Source organism: Myotis yumanensis, unplaced genomic scaffold (assembly GCF_028538775.1).
Source record: "Myotis yumanensis isolate MYYU_CA2020_CCGP unplaced genomic scaffold, mMyoYum1.0.hap1 SCAF_1, whole genome shotgun sequence".
Classification (NCBI taxonomy): domain Eukaryota; kingdom Metazoa; phylum Chordata; class Mammalia; order Chiroptera; family Vespertilionidae; genus Myotis; species Myotis yumanensis.
The window spans coordinates 216,466,211-216,486,195 of record NW_027223752.1 but is presented as its reverse complement, the minus strand read 5'-3'; the positions used below and the strand labels follow the sequence as shown (position 1 = coordinate 216,486,195).

Sequence of the window (19,985 nt, the reverse complement as noted above, 5' to 3'; positions counted from 1 at the left end):
ATCAAAAACTATCACTGTTAATGTCAAAAGAAGCTACACTGATATCAAATTTTTGTATGTAACTTGGAAATGTTTCTTTTTCTTATACAATATTTACAAATAATAGAAAACATATAGTAAACATTTTATTTAAGTGGACTATAGATATCTTAAAATATTAAAGACACAATGGGGAAATACATATGATACATGGAGAATTTATTTAGGCAGTAATATTTTTTATTTAGACCCCAAAATTTAGACTGAAATTTTCAGTTATTAGAAAAAGGGAAGACCACTGAGTGGTTTTACATACACAGACTCATAAGGACTTAGGAGGCAGCCTACATTATTAATATGTTTGATCAGTTGTATAATGGCTAGGAGAAGTATCTGCCTGAGCCTTTGGCTTCTGGTAGTTTCTGCTGCCACAGATCTAAATGATTTAAAAGTTCCTCTTCTTTTAACTTTGATCTTGGGTCTATAACCTAGCCACCTTTTCTCCATGGAAGTCATCTAAATCATTACTTTGGTATTAAAATACAAACTTTAGTTTTTGTTACACCATGAGAATTTTAGACCCTATGTAATAGAGTTGTAACCTTTCATGTGAACTACAGGTTCCTACGAACTTAACTCATGAATTCTTAACAGGGTCAGCAAGGTTTACACGTAGCCCATCATGTGACCATAATACAAACACAGTTTATACTTCCCTTGATTTGGCAGCTTTGAAATTCTGTAATTTTTGACATTTTTAATTGGGGGAAATCATTTCAAATTTTGTTTGTAAAGTTAGACTTTAATGTCAGACAATTTTTAGTCAATATGTATAAAATGTTACTATACTTTACAAATATTGAAAAATCCTATTACAATAAAAGGCTAATGTGCAAATCGACTGAACAGCAGAACGACCAGTTGCTATGATGTGCACTGACCACCAGGGGGCAGACGCTCAATGCAGGAACTGCCCCCTGGTGGTCAGTGCGCTCCCACAGGGGGAGTGCCCCTCAGCCAGAAGCCCTGGGCCAGGCTCACAGCTGGTGAGCACAGCGGCGGTGGTGGGAGTCTCTCCTGCCTCTGCAGCAGCGCTAAGGATGTCTGACTGCTGGCTTAGGCCCGCTCCCCAGCAGGACTAAGCCGTCAGTTGAACATCCCCCGAGGACTCCTGGACTGCAAGAGGGCGCAGGCCAGGCTGAGGAATTACCCCCCCCCCCCCGCCCCCAGTGCACGAATTTCATGCACCAGGCCTCTAATAATAAAGTAATACAGTTAATACTGACTGGTGCTTACTATCCGTGAATCACTGTTCTAAGCATTTTAGTATATTAACTCATTTAGTCTTCACAGCAGATTTCTGAGTTAGACTGTTCGTGTTATACAGGAAGGAGCAAAAGTAGGTTTACAGTTTTTCATATAGAAAATAATACAATAACTAATAAATAATAGTACAAGAATAAACAGTTTTCCATACCCACAACTGTAAACCTCCTTTTCCCCATCCTGTATTCTAACTTTACAGATGAGGCCAATGAGGCACAGAAAGGCTAAGTAACTTGATCAAGGTCATAAGTAAAATAAAACTACTCTAAAGAAAAACAAATTTTATATTTATATTACAGTTTTAGGTGTATAGAAAAATTGTTAAGATAGTATATGGTGAGTTCATATATACCCCACACCCAATTTCCCCTGCTATTATTACCTTATTAGTATGGTGCATCTGTTATTATTAATGAATTAATATTGATATTTTATTGCTAACTGAAGTCTATACTTTATTCAGATTTCCTTAATTTCTACCTAATATCCTTTCTCTGTTATAGGATTCTATCCAGAATAACATGTTACTTTTTTTTTAATTGATTTCAAAAGAAGGGAGAGGGAGAGATAGAAACATCAATGATGAGAGAATATCATTAATCGACTGCCTCCTACATGCCCCTTACTGAGGATTGAGCCTGCAACCCTGGCATGTGCCCTGACCAGGAATCAAACCGTGACCTCCTGGTTCATAGGTCAATGCTCAACCATTGGGCCAGGCCGGGCGGCCAGGCAACATTGTTACATTTAGTCCATCATGTTCCCTTAGTCTCTTCTGGGCTGTGACAGTTTCTCAGACTTTCGTTATTGTTGTGTGTTTTTGTTTTGTTTTTTATTGATTTCCGAGAGAGGAAGGAAGAGAGAGAGAGAGAGGTAGAAACATCAATGATGAGAGAGAATAATCGTCTGCTGCCTCCTGCATGCCCCCTACTGGGGATTGAACCAGTAACCCTGGCATGTATCCTGAATTGAACTGTGACTTCCTGGTTCGTGGGTCAACGCTCAACCACTGAATCACACCAACCCAATAACTTTCCTGGTTTTTTATTATTTCGGCAGTTTTAGTACTGGTCAGATGTTTTGTAGAATGTCTTACTCAATTGGGATGTGTCTGATGTTTTTCTCATAATTAGACCGGGGTTATGAGTTTGGGGGAGGAAGACCCCAGGGACAAAGTACCATTTTCACATCATATCAAAGATGCATACTACTGTCAATGTAAGAAACAAGCCTGTGAAGAATTTTTCTGAGTTTATTTGAGCCAAAATGTTGACAAATGCTGGGAAGCAAAATCACAATGGATTGAGATAATGCTCTGGAGAACGGCAGCTTTACACCTTATTTTATACATTACAATCAAAAGAGAAGATGTAAGTGGATTCCATGAAATCCACTGGTGATGGATTAGAGAGGCAGGAGAAAGCAAAGCGGAAGAGGAGGAAAAATTCTGGGATTGGATAAAAAGTAAAATGGTAGACACATCTTTATTCTTAGGTGGGTGGAGGATAGTTAACAGTCAACGATTAACTCAATAACAGTGAGGGGATTTGTGGACTCCACAAAATAGTACCTGTGCTTTGAGGGATCCAGTAAAAGGAAAATTACTTTGACATTCCAACAATACGTTATAGTAGTGCAAAAAGACAACAGGCTCAGTTAAGGTAAAGATTGACCTTTGTCAGGAAAGATACCAGCCTAGGACATAACTACCCACCATAAATTAATTTTAATTTAAAAAGTTTTCATTTCAGACCATCCTATGTGGTTAGTTTAGGTCTCTGGGTTTATAAGGTCGCCACACAGGCCGTCCCTGAACTAGTCAGGATAGCATGTGGCCCCTTTTAGTCCACACTACCAACTTGACTTACCACTGGTGTTGACCTTGATCACTTGGAAATAGCTGCATTTTTGAAGCCCAAACAATTAATATGTAGATTTCATGCTTCCATACCAGTAGGCAGTTCTCTGTGACTATTTATTTAATCACCTTTTCAACTTGCATTAACATAATAGTTAATGATTTATTCTAACCAGTGTCACCTTCTCTCCCCGGTTAATTTTCTTAGCCTGGTTCTTGAAAATGGCAGGCCTGGCTAGCTTATAGGTATATTCTCTTGACACGGCCACAACTCTTTATCCAGTCAGCAGACCTGTCTTTTTGGTTTCTTGCTACTCTGTGTTTCAACTACAGATATCCTTGAAGTCTATTTCTTGATAAGATGATTTGCTATTCTTTGACTCAGGCTGAAGGCATTTAAGTCCTCCTTCTCTCCCAGCAAGGGGTTATCTTCATAATAATCAGCTTTTCTCCAGAGCTATCTCCATTGTCTTGACCCTCTTGTTGTCTCTACATCTCTTTGTTTAAACGAGTCTATTAATTCTGGTTCAGTTTGAAATTAAAAAATGTCTACACTTCCACATGTAAAGAATTTTATTTCCAGAGATGGCAAAGAAATTGAACTATAATGTACTTGTATCTAGGACAGATATATGGCATGGTCTTCCCTCATACATATATACCCAAGTCATAATAGAGATTCCCTTGACATAAGCTATGGAACCTCGTCCCAGAAAACACTGTGTGTGTGTGTGTGTGTGTGTGTGTGTGTGTGTGTGTGTAGTATTTTGTATATAGTTCCAGGAGTTCATGAACCCCCTAATACCTATCTGTATGCTATATCAATCACCATTCTTAGTTTTAAGCAACTGACATTGACTGACTGACTTAAATAGAATAAGAATTTATTGGAATCATATTCTTCCTAGAACTGCTGGGAAAGCTGAAGCAACAGCTTAGAGAAAAGGTTTGGCACCACAGTTGCACAGCTGGCCTTTGTAATTCTAAAATGTTAAGGCAGAAGAACCTATCTTTATGTCACTTATTATATTTTACTTTTATACATTTTTAGAATTATATGTATTAGGCATGAAAGCAATCACACATGACATATACACTTGTATGCACATTGCCCTATAATTTGGTCATTTAACTTTAGGGAGTATATTATTAGAGATTAGGTTAAAATGCTATAACAAAAAAGTTTCAGAAATACGGCAGCTCAAACGAGATAGAAGTTTATTTCTCTGCCACCTAACAGATGGCAAGTGGCCCAGGGCAGCTAGGTAGCTCTGCTTCACAGGTTCACTCAGAGCCTCCGATTCCTTCCATATTGTGTCTTCATCCTGTAGGTGTCTCCCTTTCTTTATGGTCAAAGCTTATTCAGTCCTCTGCATTCTAGCCTGTGGGAAAGGCCAAAGACCGAAAAGGAGAACATTAATCAAATAACACAAGTTAGATATATCAGTTCTGCTCACATTTCATTGTTGAAAACCCAGTCCCATGACCACAGCTAGTTGTAAGAAGCTCAGAAATGTATTCTCTACCTGAGTGTGTAGCTGTGTCCAGCTAAAACTCACTAATGTTGCACAAGTGAAGAATTGTTTGGCGGTTAAAATCAGCAGAGTGCAAGAGGTGAAGACAGCTGAAAAGAGCTCTTCCAAGTTCTTTGGATTTAATTTTTCAATCAGTTTTTTTTTTTTTTACCATATTGCATCATATTTTTAAAATAGAGACATTGGATAATAGAGTAGGCAAAAATGAAAAAATGCAAACAACTAATTTCCCTGCTACCCCAAAATAATCATTAACAATTTGGGGAAGTGTACTTCCAGTATATTTTCTAAACATACGCAATAACAAGTGTGTTTTTAGAATAAAAATCTGAATCTTATTGTTACATACTTTTTTTGCAACCTGCTTTTTTTGCCCTAATATAAATATTAATTAGGACTCTGTTTGAAAAAGATCGAAGTCCAATTCAACTAACTTAAGCAAAAGCTAGAAACTTTTGCTTCATATAAGTATATTGAAAGTCCATGAACAGAGCCTAGCTTTAGACATCTGGCTGGAACCAGATACTCAAATAAGTCCAGAAATCTATTTTTCTCCCTCTCTAGATCCTGTTTTCCTTTGTGATGGCATTTTCTCATGTGGCAGCAAAAAAGCCACTAGCGGCTTCAAGTTTTCTTTTTATCAGCTTAGCAAACTCAATGGGAAGAGAATGACTTTTTAAAGAACATCAACAAACATCTTGAGATTAATTCTGATTGGCCTTGTTTGGATCATGTGTCCACCCAAACCAACATCAACAAATTCATTTTCTAGTCATTTCTGAGAATGTAATATAAAGTATAAGAAATGTAATACAAAATATAGAAACCCTAGGAAAGAAGAACTTGATTTATTTACTTCACTTTATCTTGTCCTAGAAAGGAATTGTAGCTTATTAAAATTAGTTTTTCTAATTTTCTCTCATCCTTAGATTATTAATATTCATAATCATTTGTCAGTATATTGGCAGAATAAAATAAATTTTGTGCTATTAAAAATGTTTTAAATCTTCAAATTATTATTCATCAAAGCCACCATTATTTGTTTTTGCTTATGTTTTCTGTTAGATTCTAATTCTCACTTAGTTGTGTAAGCAATATATAGATATACAATCCTCAATACATTTTTATGTTAATGATCTTAAATGTAAAGTTGAGTATATAATACTGGATTTTCCAGGTCATCACACCAATAATATTCATAGTATACAGTACATCCTTTCTAGAAAATATATATTTTGCCTTCATTATTATTATTCACAGTTATCTCCAAGAACATTTTTTTAGGGCCCATAATTCTTTGGCACTGAAAATGCACTGGGCTGGGAGGATTTAGTAGAAATATGTATTAGTCAGGCACTGCTAGCTTATATCTCAATCCAATGTCAGAGTTCCATGAGTACAGTCTATGGGAGTGTTCTTATTTGAGTGCATTTTACCTCTTCCTTCATCTGAGTTCTTAGTCCTGTCCATTCAACTCAGGAAGAGAGAGAGAGAGAGAGAGAGAAAGAGAGAGAGAGAGAAAGGAAGGAAGGAAGGAAGGAAGGAAGGAAGGAAGGAAGGAAGGAAGGAAGGAAGGAAGGAAGGAAGGAAGGAAGGAAGGAAAAGTAATACCTGCTCTTAGCCAGGTTAGCCTGGAGTTGACACAGTTCATTCCATCATAAGTCCATACCTATCTGCAAGAAAGGCTGGGAAATGTAGTCTAGCTGTAGTATTACTAGGAGGAAAAGAAAAAGCTGTTTTGTTGAACACATAGCAATCTGTATGACAGCCCTGTTTCTGCCATCAACAAATTCTATGACTTCTGGCAAGGTACTTAATCTCCTTGGCTTCAGTTCCCTTTACTTTAAAACATCCAGTGATTTTTTAAATAAGACTATTAGATATTTATATTAAGAAATTCTCTTAAGATATAGTGAGACTTGATTCAACAAAGCATTTGTCAGAATCATAGAATCCTTAAAAATGAACCTGATGAGAAATGAGAACTTAGTTATGGCACAGTTGATAGTTTTATAGTTAAGAGCATAGCCAACAGATGTTAATTGCTTAATTCAAGTGATTGTAGAAAAGAGATATTGGAGGACAGGGGGAAGGTAGTGAATTTATTATTTCACTAGTGGCCCAGTGCACAGATTGGTGTACATTGAAAGGAAATTAATTAGAAGAAATACTTTAATATCGCAATTCACCCTTTCTCTATAATAGCAGTGTCAACCAAATTCATGACCGGTAATGACAGATCGAAACACACATGTACGATTGGCACCAGCAAGAGCTTTATATGCATCACCCATGCGCGAGTCAACATTTATTTTTAAATTGCCAGTGTGCGTCATATGTACTCGCCGGTCGGTCAGTTGGATGGATGGACGGTCGATCACTTAGCCATATATATATATGTATATACATATATATATATATATATTCTTAATCCTAATCATTTTTATTTTTGCCATCAAGAAATTATATGAAAACAGAACTCATACTCTTCAAATTATAATTTGGAAATTTCAAATAATTTTTTAGTTAGGCCATCAAAGTCCTTTAACCTTCAATATAAGTTATAATTTATCTGAACTTTTGAAGACTGAGCAGAGAATCAAATAAATTATTTATAGCATGGTTTTTTATGATAATTTCATATTTTAAACATCTTATAAGTGAGCTATTGAACATAACCCATTTTTTAAGTAAAGGATGACTTGAATTTATATTTGCCTTCCTTACTTCAAAAAATGATCTCTTACACCTACATATAATGTTAGAAGGAATGTCTATTAATATGAAAACACTTGCGTTTTTTTTCAACAGAGATGTTGTGTTGACCAGAGAAGAGACCTCAGAAACAGACACTACAAAGAATATGTGTAGCTGTTAACTAACAGATGTCACATTCACTCACAATGCTTACAAGACACACATATAATTTTAAAAGACAAAAATGAATGATTATACATTAATATTGACTGGTAGCATCAATTACTTCTATCACATTTGAAGGTTTTAAAGGGACTCGCTAGAAAACATCTTTTAATGTAATAGTGATATTTCAAAATGTGTGTTGTCTTTCTTTTCAGGACTTCCAATAGTAGTCAGACAGTATCATCCTGCCATACTATGGAGCCATGTTCATCAGATGAATTTTTCCAAGCCCTTAATCATGCTGAGCAAACATTTAAAAAGATGGAAAACTATTTGAGACATAAACAGTTATGTGATGTAATTCTAGTTGCTGGTGATCGCAGAATTCCAGCTCATAGGTAATTGTTTTTTAAATTTCTGTGTGTGTGAAAATTTTCTTGATGATTTAGTTATGTATGTTTGTTGCAGGAGAAATCAGTGGGTTCAGTTTCCCTGACACTAGTGGGGTTCTTGGGGTACCACTGGAACAAGCATTTCCAGAGGCCCCCACAGGAGAATGAATGGTTTTTACTGGCATGGAATTATATTTCTTGGGTTACAAAGTCCCCTGCCCCTTAACCCTGTCCTGAAAAAGGTGCAGCTGGGGCTCCAGCAGAGCCAAAAGCAGGGCCAGTGTCCAGAGTGTCCATTCCATGGTGGAGTTGGGTCAGGTAACATCAGGCAAGTTAAAGTCTATTAATCCATTATAGATTTACGGAGCCCATGTGGCTGTGGGCCATGTTGTCGAATGCAGAGGACCTGGGCGCCCTGCAACAGGAATCAGCCCAGAGCAGCAAGAGAGAGAGGCAAGAGGGAGGTTCCTTTGTCCCGGAGTTTAAATATTCAGGTTTCACACCCTTGCAGTGGCCACACCTATTCTGGCCACTGACTTGTTCCCAGGTGTGACTGACAGGTAAACATCTCCCACAGCACCCAGACCTTACTGGGCAAGCATCTACTGTCCAGTCCCTTCCCCCAGCGATCTGTGGGGAACAGACTTGGAGAATGTTAATTGCAGCTTCCTAGCAAGGTTGTATAAATGGCATGCCTATATTACTTAGTCTTTCCTTAATTCCTTTCCTGTTATTTAATAACCAAGTTATTATAACAGTATCATGTTGTGGTAACTAATCCCAATTGACTGTTAGGATAGAATGTTTTGGGGAAGAGGTATATTTCATGGAATTTCTGCAAAGAAAACAGTGCATATGAAATTATTATACATCAAATGACCCCAAAGGGTCACTTTCCCTCCGTAGAAGCACAAAAACAAAACACAGTAGCCTCAGATCAGTCAGTATTGTTTGGCATAGATTTCAGTTATTATAAGCAGCTTTCACCATACCTAATTCTGTGAATTAAATAACTTTAAGTAAATTCAATGGGAATTAGAGCTGTGGGTATTCAGAAGCAAAAAAGCTGATCAAATAGAATGGCAAAAACTATTAAGAATTTTTAAATAACTGCAGTTATCCCAACTTTTGTTTGCTGATCGCCAAGAAATATGAAAATCATTGGTGCTAGGGAACAAAAGGTTTTAACAGAAATGAAGTATTATTTCTTGACATAAGAAAAAGAAAAAAGAGCTATTTAATAAAAAAACAAGTCATTTTTCTTCTGATAATTCCATATCTCATTATTCAGTGTTAATCACTGTTATGATCCCAAAGGCTTTTTTATGCCTTTCAAAATTAATTAACACTTTGTCCCAAAAGTTTTGTTAAACTCTTCAAAGTGGAAGTAAAATCAGGAAGAATGGCCTTGGTTTTATAATTTTCAGTGACTTAATTAGCATGAGATGCTACTACATATGGTGACAAAAAGTCCACATTATAGGCATCAGTTTATTAGCATATTTTAACTTGAATTTTATAAAAGCATCTAAAATTCTATATTTCCAAAGCAGAACTCATTACCTTACCTGTCATGCATATTATGTAAGCCATCACCATGTCACTAGGTTACCAAGGCAGGAAACTCCTAACCAGTCTCCTTCCTTTGATTCCTTTCCCCTACATTCTGTTTTCTACACAGCTACTCGAGTGATCCTTTAAAAATAGAACTCAGATTCCATCATTCCTCTGATCAAACTTTTCAGTGGCTCCTCATGTCAGAGTGTGCTCACAGTGGCTGTGTGATCCAGCCTGGCATTACCTCTGTGATGTTCTGTCCTAGTGCTCTCTTTGCTCACTCAGAGCCACACAGACCCCCTTATTGTTCCTTGTATGTGCCATGCATGCTGCTCTGGCTTTTGGATTTTTGCATTGGCTGCTCTTCTGCCCGAATGCTATTCCCAGATCCCTGAATGACTAATTCCTGCATCTCCTTCAATTATTTGCCCAATTGTCTCTTTCCAATGAGACCATCTATTTTAGCCCACCTCCCACTCCCCATATTCCTTTACCTGACTTTTTCCCCCAGGGCACTTAGCACTTTTAAATGTACTATAGAGTTTATTTCTGCTGTTTATCAGTTTGTCTCCCTTCTCTCTAGAATGTAAGACTCGGTGGGAGAAGGCATCTCTTATCTATTTTTTGCACTGGTAATATTTCAAATATCTAGATAGTGCCCATTACTTACTAGGCATAAGCATTTGTTTGGGGGATAAATGAATGAATAGGCAGTTCTCAAAAGAAGAAAACCAAATGGCCAATAAACAGTTGAAAAGATCTTCAACCTCACTAGCAATCAGGTGAATTAAACAACAATGAGATACCATTTAATACCTTTCAGAAAGCCAAAATTTTTAAATATCTGACAGTATTCTTGGACCTTATTAAATTATTATACAATTCTGGTAAGGGTCTACATTGGCACAGCACTTTCTAGAGCAATTTGGCAAACATTAAGACTCAGCAACCCTCTCTTGGGGAGGGAGGAGAATGGAATTAGAAACACCAAGGCAGTTTCAACTATTATTGTATCATAATCTCTGTGTTTTTAAAAAAAAATGAATAAAGTAAATCTATATAAACATATTGATATGGAAATATCTTCAAAACATATTATCAAATGAAAATGCATGTTTAAAGTCCTATATAATCTATCTATCTATCTATCTATCTATATATATATATATATATAGCTAATATGAAAAGTGTCCCTCGGGAGTTTGACCAGGAGACCGGGAATTTGATCACTCGCTATGACGTACGCTGACCACCAGGGGGTGGCACAGAACAAAGGAAGGCCCCCAGCTGGCCAGGCCTAGGGACCCTTCTGTGCACGAATTCATGCACCAGGCCTCTAGTAAAAGCATAATATGCTAAGTGTCTGATCGCTTGACCAGAATTGTATAATAATTTAATAAGGTCCAAGAATACTGTCAGATATTATGCGCACTGACCACCAGGGGGCAGACGCTCCAACCAGTGGGTTAGATTGCTGCTGGGATCCGGCCGGTCAGGACAGGGCAAGAGGGCCGGACGCCCTGGAGCCCTCCCGCAGCCCCTCCCCGGCCAGTCCCCATCGGCCCCGATCGGGATTGGGCAAGACGGCCCCCATCACCAGCCAGGCTGAGGGACCCCACCTGTGCACAAATTCCTGCTCCGGGCCTCTAGTGTGTGTGTATGTGTGTGTGTGTGTCTATATATATATATATATATATATATATATATCCTATTTTGCTTATATGTGACTATCGAAAAGTCTGGACAGAGGCATAGCTAATGTAGAATAATTATTATTATGACAAAATATTATAGTTCGTAGTGTTGAAACAAAAATATTATAACTTTATAACAATATAATAATTTAAAATATCATGAAAGTTAAAAATAACTTGCTAAAACCATTCTCAAATGTCTTCCATATATTCACTACTTGTATGATTAAATAAAAAAACAGGTGATAAACAGAAATCAACCTTTATATTCCGTCCCCTTTTTTATATATAGTCAATATAATGCTGTGGCCTTGTAGCTTTTTTTTTCTAGATGTTATAAATCAATATTTAAGGAGTGAAAGAATAAATCATTACCTCAGCAGAAAATTTTCAGTAATGATAATTTATTATTCAAAGGAAGGAACTAGGGAACTAGAGCATAAAGCAAATAAAATGCATTTCCCAGTACCATGCAATTTCTATGGGTAACAAAGTGAGAGAGAGAGAGAGAGAGAGAGAGAGAGAGAGAGAAGTAGTATTTATTTATTTATTTATTTATTTATTTTCATCCCACTTAGAGTTTATTTCATGTGATTCTCAGCATGCAGTGTACTTTCTTGGGGAAAAAATTTTTGTCTCAGTTCACAACATAAATTATTTTACAAATATAGAACTGTGTAGAAGTAGCACTTATTAATGAGCATCAACTTTAATATGGTCATTGATTTTTTTCTTCTAATATGTCCTCAGATTGGTGCTCTCCTCTGTCTCAGATTATTTTGCTGCCATGTTTACTAATGATGTCAGGGAAGCAAGACAAGAAGAAATAAAAATGGAAGGTGTAGAACCGAATTCACTATGGTCCCTGATTCAGTATGCATATACAGGTAATATAAATTTAAAACCTCTTAGATTTATGTTATCTTATTAGACTTCAGATTTCTGCTTTTAGCCACAGCTAACAGTTAATTCTTCTATTATAATCACCACCCTTGGTGATACCTGTTTAAGTTAAAACCTGTATATTAGAACCTTTAAAGCGGTTATCATAATTAAGCTTTTGAATGATATTTTTAGGTGTTAATATAATAATTAGATCAATTCCGTGTGTTTAGAATATTGCATTTAAAATTTGAGTTATGTATAATAGATATGTTACTAATTAAATCATCCTTTTAAAAGTCTTAGAAATGAGTTACTATTTGTTTATTTTAGCAGAAGTCACAAAGAGCAAAAATTATTTTACAGTTAGCACTCTTTTTTTCTTTCTGAATGTCTTAAACCATCTAGGTCTGAAATGCATGTAATGAGTTCTTATTTAGAATTATTATTCTTAACACCAATTAGTTTTATAAACTGAAGTTAGTATAATTCCGTAGTTAATGGAATTTCTCTTTATCATTAAGGTCGCCTTGAATTAAAAGAAGATAATATTGAGTGCCTGTTATCTACAGCTTGCCTTCTTCAGCTTTCACAGGTTGTGGAAGCATGCTGTAAGTTTTTAATGAAACAGCTTCACCCATCCAACTGTCTTGGAATCCGTTCTTTTGCTGATGCCCAAGGTTGTACAGATTTGCATAAAGTGGCTCACAATTATACTATGGTATGTGTTTTTTTGAAAAGCAGGAAAGCATATGCTCTTTGTTTATTCTTTATTGTTGCAGGCTTAGCTACATGTTGCTGTTTTCCCGTGGCTCTGCCACATGTTTTCAGGCTCAGGTTCACTGTCTAATCTGTTATATTTTCATTGGGTTATAAGGAAAAACACCAAGGAATATTTCTCCTGGATACATGAGTCAAGCCTTAAGTTTTCACAGTCACTAAAAAGCAGAACAGTGGCCTCGGACTGTTCCAATCAAGATTTTCACATCTGTTGTTTTTAAAGCAAGATTTCCAGCAAACATTTTACTTGCATGAATTTCACAATTGTCTACATATTCACTGATGGAAGTTGGTGATAGTGATGATAGTGCATTGGTGCAGTCCTAGTACAGAATATATAAGACTGAAGGGGAGGTTTTTTATCATGGATAAACCTCATTATAAGTAAGAAGTGTTCTTAGTTATATAGAAATATGTTGTTATTAATTGTATCAAATTATATGCTCAAAATAAATCACAAAGGGTGCTCTGATTCAGAAGCCTGGAGGATAAGGAGTACAGCTTGATTTAGGACAGCAAGAAAATAAGGGCATGTTGAGGGCATATTGTTAGGACCAACAACTCCCTGGTCTTCATTATAGAGGGATTTAGGGAAGGGAGGGTTGTGGATTTTTAAGGAATAGCCATCTGTCCACACTTGGGTCTTTACTCTTGTGCAATGATTGAAGACTCTGGCTTTAAATGCTTCATTTAAGGCAATACAGCATCTAAGGGAAGAGAAAATGTGCGCATTTACATAACAAATACAGTTATCCATATTACTAATTTTGTCAACCTTTAAATGTTTTTCTCTACACTGTCCCCCATCCCCATCCTTCTGTTGAGTTGTTTTGTCAGGGGATTGACAAGTACTTTAGGAATCATTCACTAGAAAAATAGAGATCTGGAAAAATTATAAGACCGAATATTTACAACTATTGGGAAGATTAATTCTACCTACTTCATAAGCTTAATGTGAGGATTAAATGAGTTACTAGAAGTTTAGCACTTAAAACGGTGATTGACACAGAGTATACCCAGTCAATAAATGACATAATCATAATTGCTGCCACATTATATAGATTTACTCCCTTCAACACGGAAGGGATTTATGTGAGTGGACAAAAAGCACTCATACAAAAGCACAATCTTTGTGATTCGTTTTTCTCCCTGTGGTATAATTACTTTTCAGAAATGTTCTTGTTTATAATGGTCAAAGTGCTTCAAGTGAAAAAATAAGGGATCGTGCAACAGGGCAATACTATACAGACCTAGCATGGTGTTAGGTTAACATCTTAAAATAAGTCCTTTCAGAAGATTTAACCCCCCTCCATCTTTATTCTTCCTTGTGGAGTTCTCATTTAACCTTGCATAGTTCTCATTTCAAGGTCAAATACTTTTTGGAATAACATGAATATAAATAAAGTAAAGCTGGATTTTTAAACCTTTATAATCAATTCATAATTTACGTAAGATGTCTTTCCTAGGAAGGAGTTTTATTCACATGAAATATTTAGGTCACTCCTATTGTTTACAGTAGAGGCACAATTGCTGCTTTTTTAAGTCTTAGAGATAAATTAAATTCAAATTAGCTTAATGTTCTTTAAGCTCTTCTCATAGCCAAGAAGTTGGGGTAGGGATTTTTTTTTTTCCTTTCAAGCCATTATTTTACATTATTCAGTTGCAACAGGGACATGAAATTGAATTCTAATAACAATAAGTAATTTAGAGGCAGATTGTGTGATTTGAATTGTTGCTATGGGAACTGAATGAAAGTGTATAGCAAAATTCAATCTTTAATTTAAATAAATCCCTCAGTAATTTCATTTACTTAAAAACTATCCCAAAGGGGAAAGGAGCATAATGCTAGCAAGTGTTAGGTAGCATGATAGCTGTTTGTATCATAAAATGGATTCAAAATATGAAGGAAGTGTAATGCCACATTGTGAATTCAGTTGGCACAGTCAATAAATGGTGCATGTACGTTGGATGTTCCCTGATCCTGAATGAATACAAGTAGGGAAGGATGAGGAGTTCCTTCCTGTGACCCTAAAATCTGGAAACTTTTGTTCTTGTTCTGACTGCCACTGCACTTGACCTGGAACAAGTCATTAAACCTCTACAAAAAAAGTATAAGACTGGTTATGTCATTACAAAATTTTAATGTCATTATGGATTTATAAAATAAATGTAAGCATTTCATTTTAAAACTTAAAATTTTGTTTCGTGATCTATAAAACCTATAAAACCATGGAATTCTGCTAAAATACCTGCTTCAAAACCAAATACTTTTGGAAAGTACTTTGTTTAGTAGTATTTCTATAAGTTTTTAAAAATTAAATTTTTGCTAAGTACAAGTTATACTAAAATGGAATGGGCATGTTCTGAAATATATCAACAAATAATCAAAAGAATATTTAGCCCTAGCTGGTTTGGCTCAGTGGGTAGAGCATTGGCCGGTGGACTGAAAGGTCCCGGGTTCGATTCCAGTCAAGGGCACATGCCTGGATTGCAGGCTCGATCCCCAGTATCGGGTGTGTAGGAGGCAGCCACGATCAATGATGTTTCTCTCTCATCGATGTTTCTATCTCACTCTCCCTCTCCCTTCCTCTCTGAAATCAATAAAAACATTTTTTTTTAAAGAAAATAATATTTAGCCCAGCTGGTGTGCCTCTGTGGTTGAGCATCGACTTATGAACCAGGAGGTCATGGTTCTATTCCTGGTCAAGGCACATGCCTGGGTTGCGAGCTCTATCCCCAGCTCTATCCCCAGGAGGCAGCCGATCAATGATTCTCTCTCATCATTGATGTTTCTATCTCTCTCTCCCTCCCCCTTCCTCTTTGAAACCAATAAATAAAAAATATATTTAAAGATTTTTTAAAAAAAGAATACTTATATAATAGGTTTTTCTCATTGATGAAATGCAATTAACCAGTTAACTGCCACGATATTTTGAATTTAATTAAAAAAGGTAAGCCACTTGCATCTATAGATGCTTATGGTGTACAAATGGTTAATACCATGTGAAAGTATGGCAGTAGTTACATCAGTGTTGTATAAATGTTGACTATACCATACATTATACCTTTGAGCAATTAGAAATGTATTTGATTTCTTCAGAATCTCATCTAATATTTTAGAATAAACAACTTTTTATATATCTATATGATCTTTGTCCTTGAAATTTTTAATGCCTACTTAATAGTCCATTGAGTTATAACCCCTATAGCTGGACATCTAAACTATTTGCTAAGTTTTACTTTTATAAATAACTAGAGGCCCTGTGCACAAAATTCGTGCACTCGGAAGGATCCCTCAGCCTGACTTGTACCCTCTCACAGTCTGGGAGTCCTTGGGGTATGTCCAACTGACAGCTTAGGGAGTGGGCCTAAGCCAGTAGTTGTACATCCTTCTCGTAGTCCGGGACCCCTCGCTCCTTACTGCTCACTGCTCCTTACCACTTAGCTCGCTGCTCCTTAGTACTGCCGTGGAGGTGGGCCATTGTGCTCACCAGCCGTGAGCCTGGCTTCTGACTGAGCAGCACTCCCCCTGTGGGAGCACACTGACCACCAGGGGGCAGCTCCTGCATTGAGCGTCTGTCCCCTGGTGGTCAATGCACATCATATCGACCAGTCATTCTGCTGTTCAGTCGATTTGCATGTTAGCCTTTTATTATATAGAATAATAAAAAGCCTACGCAACCATTATGGTAGAACGACCGGTCACTATGATGCGCACTGACCACCAGGGGCAGATGCTCAACGCAGGAGCTGCCCCCAGTGGTCAGTGCACTCCCACAGGGGGAGCAGCCACTCAGCCAGAAGCCAGGCTCACGGCTGGCAAGCACAGCAGTGGTGGCGAGAGCCTCTCCCACCTCCGCGGCAGCCCTAAGGTATTAACCATTTATGGTGTACAAATGGTTTATGGAGCAGTGAGCCGAGTGGTAAGGAGCAAGCAGGCCGGTGGTAAGGAGCGAGGGATCCCAGATTGTGAAAGGGACATCCCCTGAGGGTCCCAGACTGCAAGAGGGTGCAGGCCAGGCTGAGGGATCACCCCCATCCCACCCCCCAGTGCACGAATTTCATGCACCGGGCCTCTAGTATAGGACAATACAGATAAGCATCATTAGAGAAGCATCAATTTCCTTCCCTCGTGAATTATTTAGTAAGGATTAAACTACTAGTTACATAATTGGGTTGAGAACTTCAACATTTTTATAGTTCTTGGTGTATGTTACCAAATCATTTTATAATGTCAGTATACAATGGCACAGAACAGTTTGCTTGAAGCCATTCCAGAACTGAGGTTTTATTAAAATATATTTCTGAAAATGATAACCAGTCATTTAAAATAGATTCACTGTGGCATCTTTAACAAATCATGATGAATTGAAGCAATTGAATTTAGTTAACTATTCATGTATGGTTTTCCTCTGAAAAATTTTTATAGAAAAGAATGTTAACCCTAGATATATTTTAGATCAGTACCTAACTAGGGTTATTGCATGCTATATGGAAAATATAATTCTCATTTTAATTTAGGAGATAATTATTGATAGTCCTTATCTGTAGCTCTAATTTAAACAGCCTTAACTATTTTTCTGAAATTCTGTGTGCTGAGACAGTCATAGCACATTAAGAAGTGTAAGAAAAACATAAAGAGACAATATGTCTAGCATTTGCATTTAAATTACAACTATATAATCAATCCATGCACTAGACTTGTAACCTTGTATACCAGAGAGTACAATTCCCTTCTCTTCAGATTGCTTAGTACAATAGCCTAATAAAAGTCATTCTTTCACATCTAAGGGCATTCCTATTGCCCATTTCAAATTAAAAAGAACCTGATTCGAGTATGTGGCCAGGGCTGAGTCACCTTTAGTATAAGGTCCTGGAGTCCCAGTACATTCTTGTACTTTGGCTTTTTCTTATAAATGAATAGAACTTTGTACGTAAGTCAGATTAGAGGAGATTAAAGTTTTCAAACTAGACTTAAAGTCCTGGGTGGTCTTATAAATAACATTAAAACACTCTTAAAGGCCGGTGTGGTTTTAGGATAGTCCTAAGGACACATACTCTTCCCCAGGCAGTCTGAGAAGACTTCTGCGGCCCAGGGAAATCTAGCCAGCCTGGAAACCATTTCTGGGTAAGAGAAATAGCTTCACAGCTCACCTAGTATTTGGCTCCACTGTTGGCCAAATTTTACGGCAACCACAATTCTAAACTAAATTTTAATGTTAGCCTATCTTACATCTCATGTCTAAATTCTTTTATCTTCCTTTGAAAGACATGCCAAAATTATTCCCTAACTTGAACAAAGCAATACCTGAAGCTCCCACGTCCATTTTTAAAATGTTATAAATGATACAACACTTTAATTCTACTTAATATAGAAATTAAAAGTTTAACAATATGACTGAAGTTTAAATTGGTGGGGTTTTTTTCCTACTGTGTTTCTTTCCTAGCAAGCAGTAATAAATTGTAAGGAAGGTCTAACTTATAAACTATTTTGGCATCAAATAAAACCAGTATTGGACAGGAAAAAGAAAAAAAAAGTTTTGTTTATATGATACTTACTTTTTCTCTAGGAACATTTCATGGAAGTAATTCGAAACCAAGAATTTGTATTATTACCAGCCAATGAAATTGCAAAGCTCTTGGCCAGTGATGACATGAACATTCCTAATGAGGAGACGATATTGAATGCACTACTTACCTGGGTCCGTCATGACTTGGAACAGAGACGGAAAGATCTCAGTAAACTTCTGGCTTATATTAGGCTACCTCTTCTTGCACCACAGGTAAACAATTTTTGATTATTTAAAAACAATGTCATAATTTCAACAAAATGAGTATTCACTTTATGCTAATTACATTAATATATACTTGTGTCTAGTTTTTTTTTCTTACTATTCTATCCCATAGGGTTATTTTACGTATATTCCTATTAAGTGGGAGTTTTTTTTAAAATATATTTTCAATGATTTCAGAGAGGAAGGGAGAGGGAGAGAGAGAAACATCAATGAGAGGGAATCATCCATCGGCTGCCTCCTGCACACCCACACTGGGGATCAAGCCCGCAACCCGTGCATATGCCCTGACCTCAGGGAATCAAACCATGACCTCCTAGTTCCTGGTCGATGCTCAACCACTGACCCACGGAGGCCAGGCTTCTATTAAGTGTGTAAGTGAAAAGATAGAGAGCTAAAAAAATTTCATTTATGTTTCAACCCAGCAGATCTGGCTCTGTCAATTAAATAACCTAATTGCATCAATTAAGTAACATTGTTGCTTTAAGGTTAGTAATTTTATTTGACTCAGCTACAAACCTATCCTAGAAATTGAAGAATTAGTAAAGCTGCTAATAAAAGGAACACTAGATCCTAAGAACCAGAAAATTTAGATTATTTCACTTGCCACAGTTAACTATTCACTAAAAGCTGGATTTTGATGATAGATAAATTAATGAGATATGATAATAGTTTCAGCTCTGAGATTTTAAAACCCTGTGACCTAACACATTCACACACCTCAGTTTCTTCATCTGTCAAGTGGAGATAATATCCTCTCTGACCATCTCACAGGATTATTCTGAGGATCAAAAAAGTGCTCTGTGAAATAAACTGTGCTATAAATAATAGTGGTACAGAGAGATCCAAGATGGCAGCGGACTAGGTGGCTGTTACACTCACCTCCTCCCAGGACAAACTGGAATTACAACTAAAATACAGAACAATCAGCCTGAATAACCAACTGAATACTAGCTGGTTAGAAGTTTAATAACCAAGGATTTACAAAAGAAGTCACATCAAGATGTTAATGGCAAATGGTACCAGATATTAGGTAGACATATTGGTCAATGGAGCAGAATAGAGGGCCCAGAAATAAACCCATGCCTTTATATTTGACAGAAGCAAGAACATACAATAGGATAAAGACAGTCTTTTCAATAAATGGTGCTGGGAAAATTGGACAGATACATCCAAAAAATGAAATTATACCACCTTCTTACACCATACACAAGACTAAACTCAAAATGGATTAAAAACTTAAAAGTGAGACTCAAAACTATACAAATCCTTGAAGAAAACATAGGCTGTAAAAACTTGGACATTTCTCATAGCAGTATTTTTTCTGA

General features: G+C 36.7%; 1 protein-coding gene across 3 annotated transcripts in view; it reads left to right on the top strand.

Annotated features, from left to right (window-relative positions):
* The window catches only part of KLHL5 (kelch like family member 5), a 79,070-nt gene that overhangs the window by 27,645 nt on the left and 31,440 nt on the right, over positions 1–19,985 (top strand). For all 3 annotated transcript variants that reach the window (XM_070397872.1, XM_070397881.1, XM_070397888.1), the window contains exons 2-5: positions 7,776–7,958; positions 11,954–12,090; positions 12,610–12,806; positions 18,436–18,648. In XM_070397872.1, coding sequence (XP_070253973.1) covers positions 7,776–7,958; positions 11,954–12,090; positions 12,610–12,806; positions 18,436–18,648 — 730 coding nt within the window. The remainder of the gene's footprint in view (positions 1–7,775; positions 7,959–11,953; positions 12,091–12,609; positions 12,807–18,435; positions 18,649–19,985) is intronic.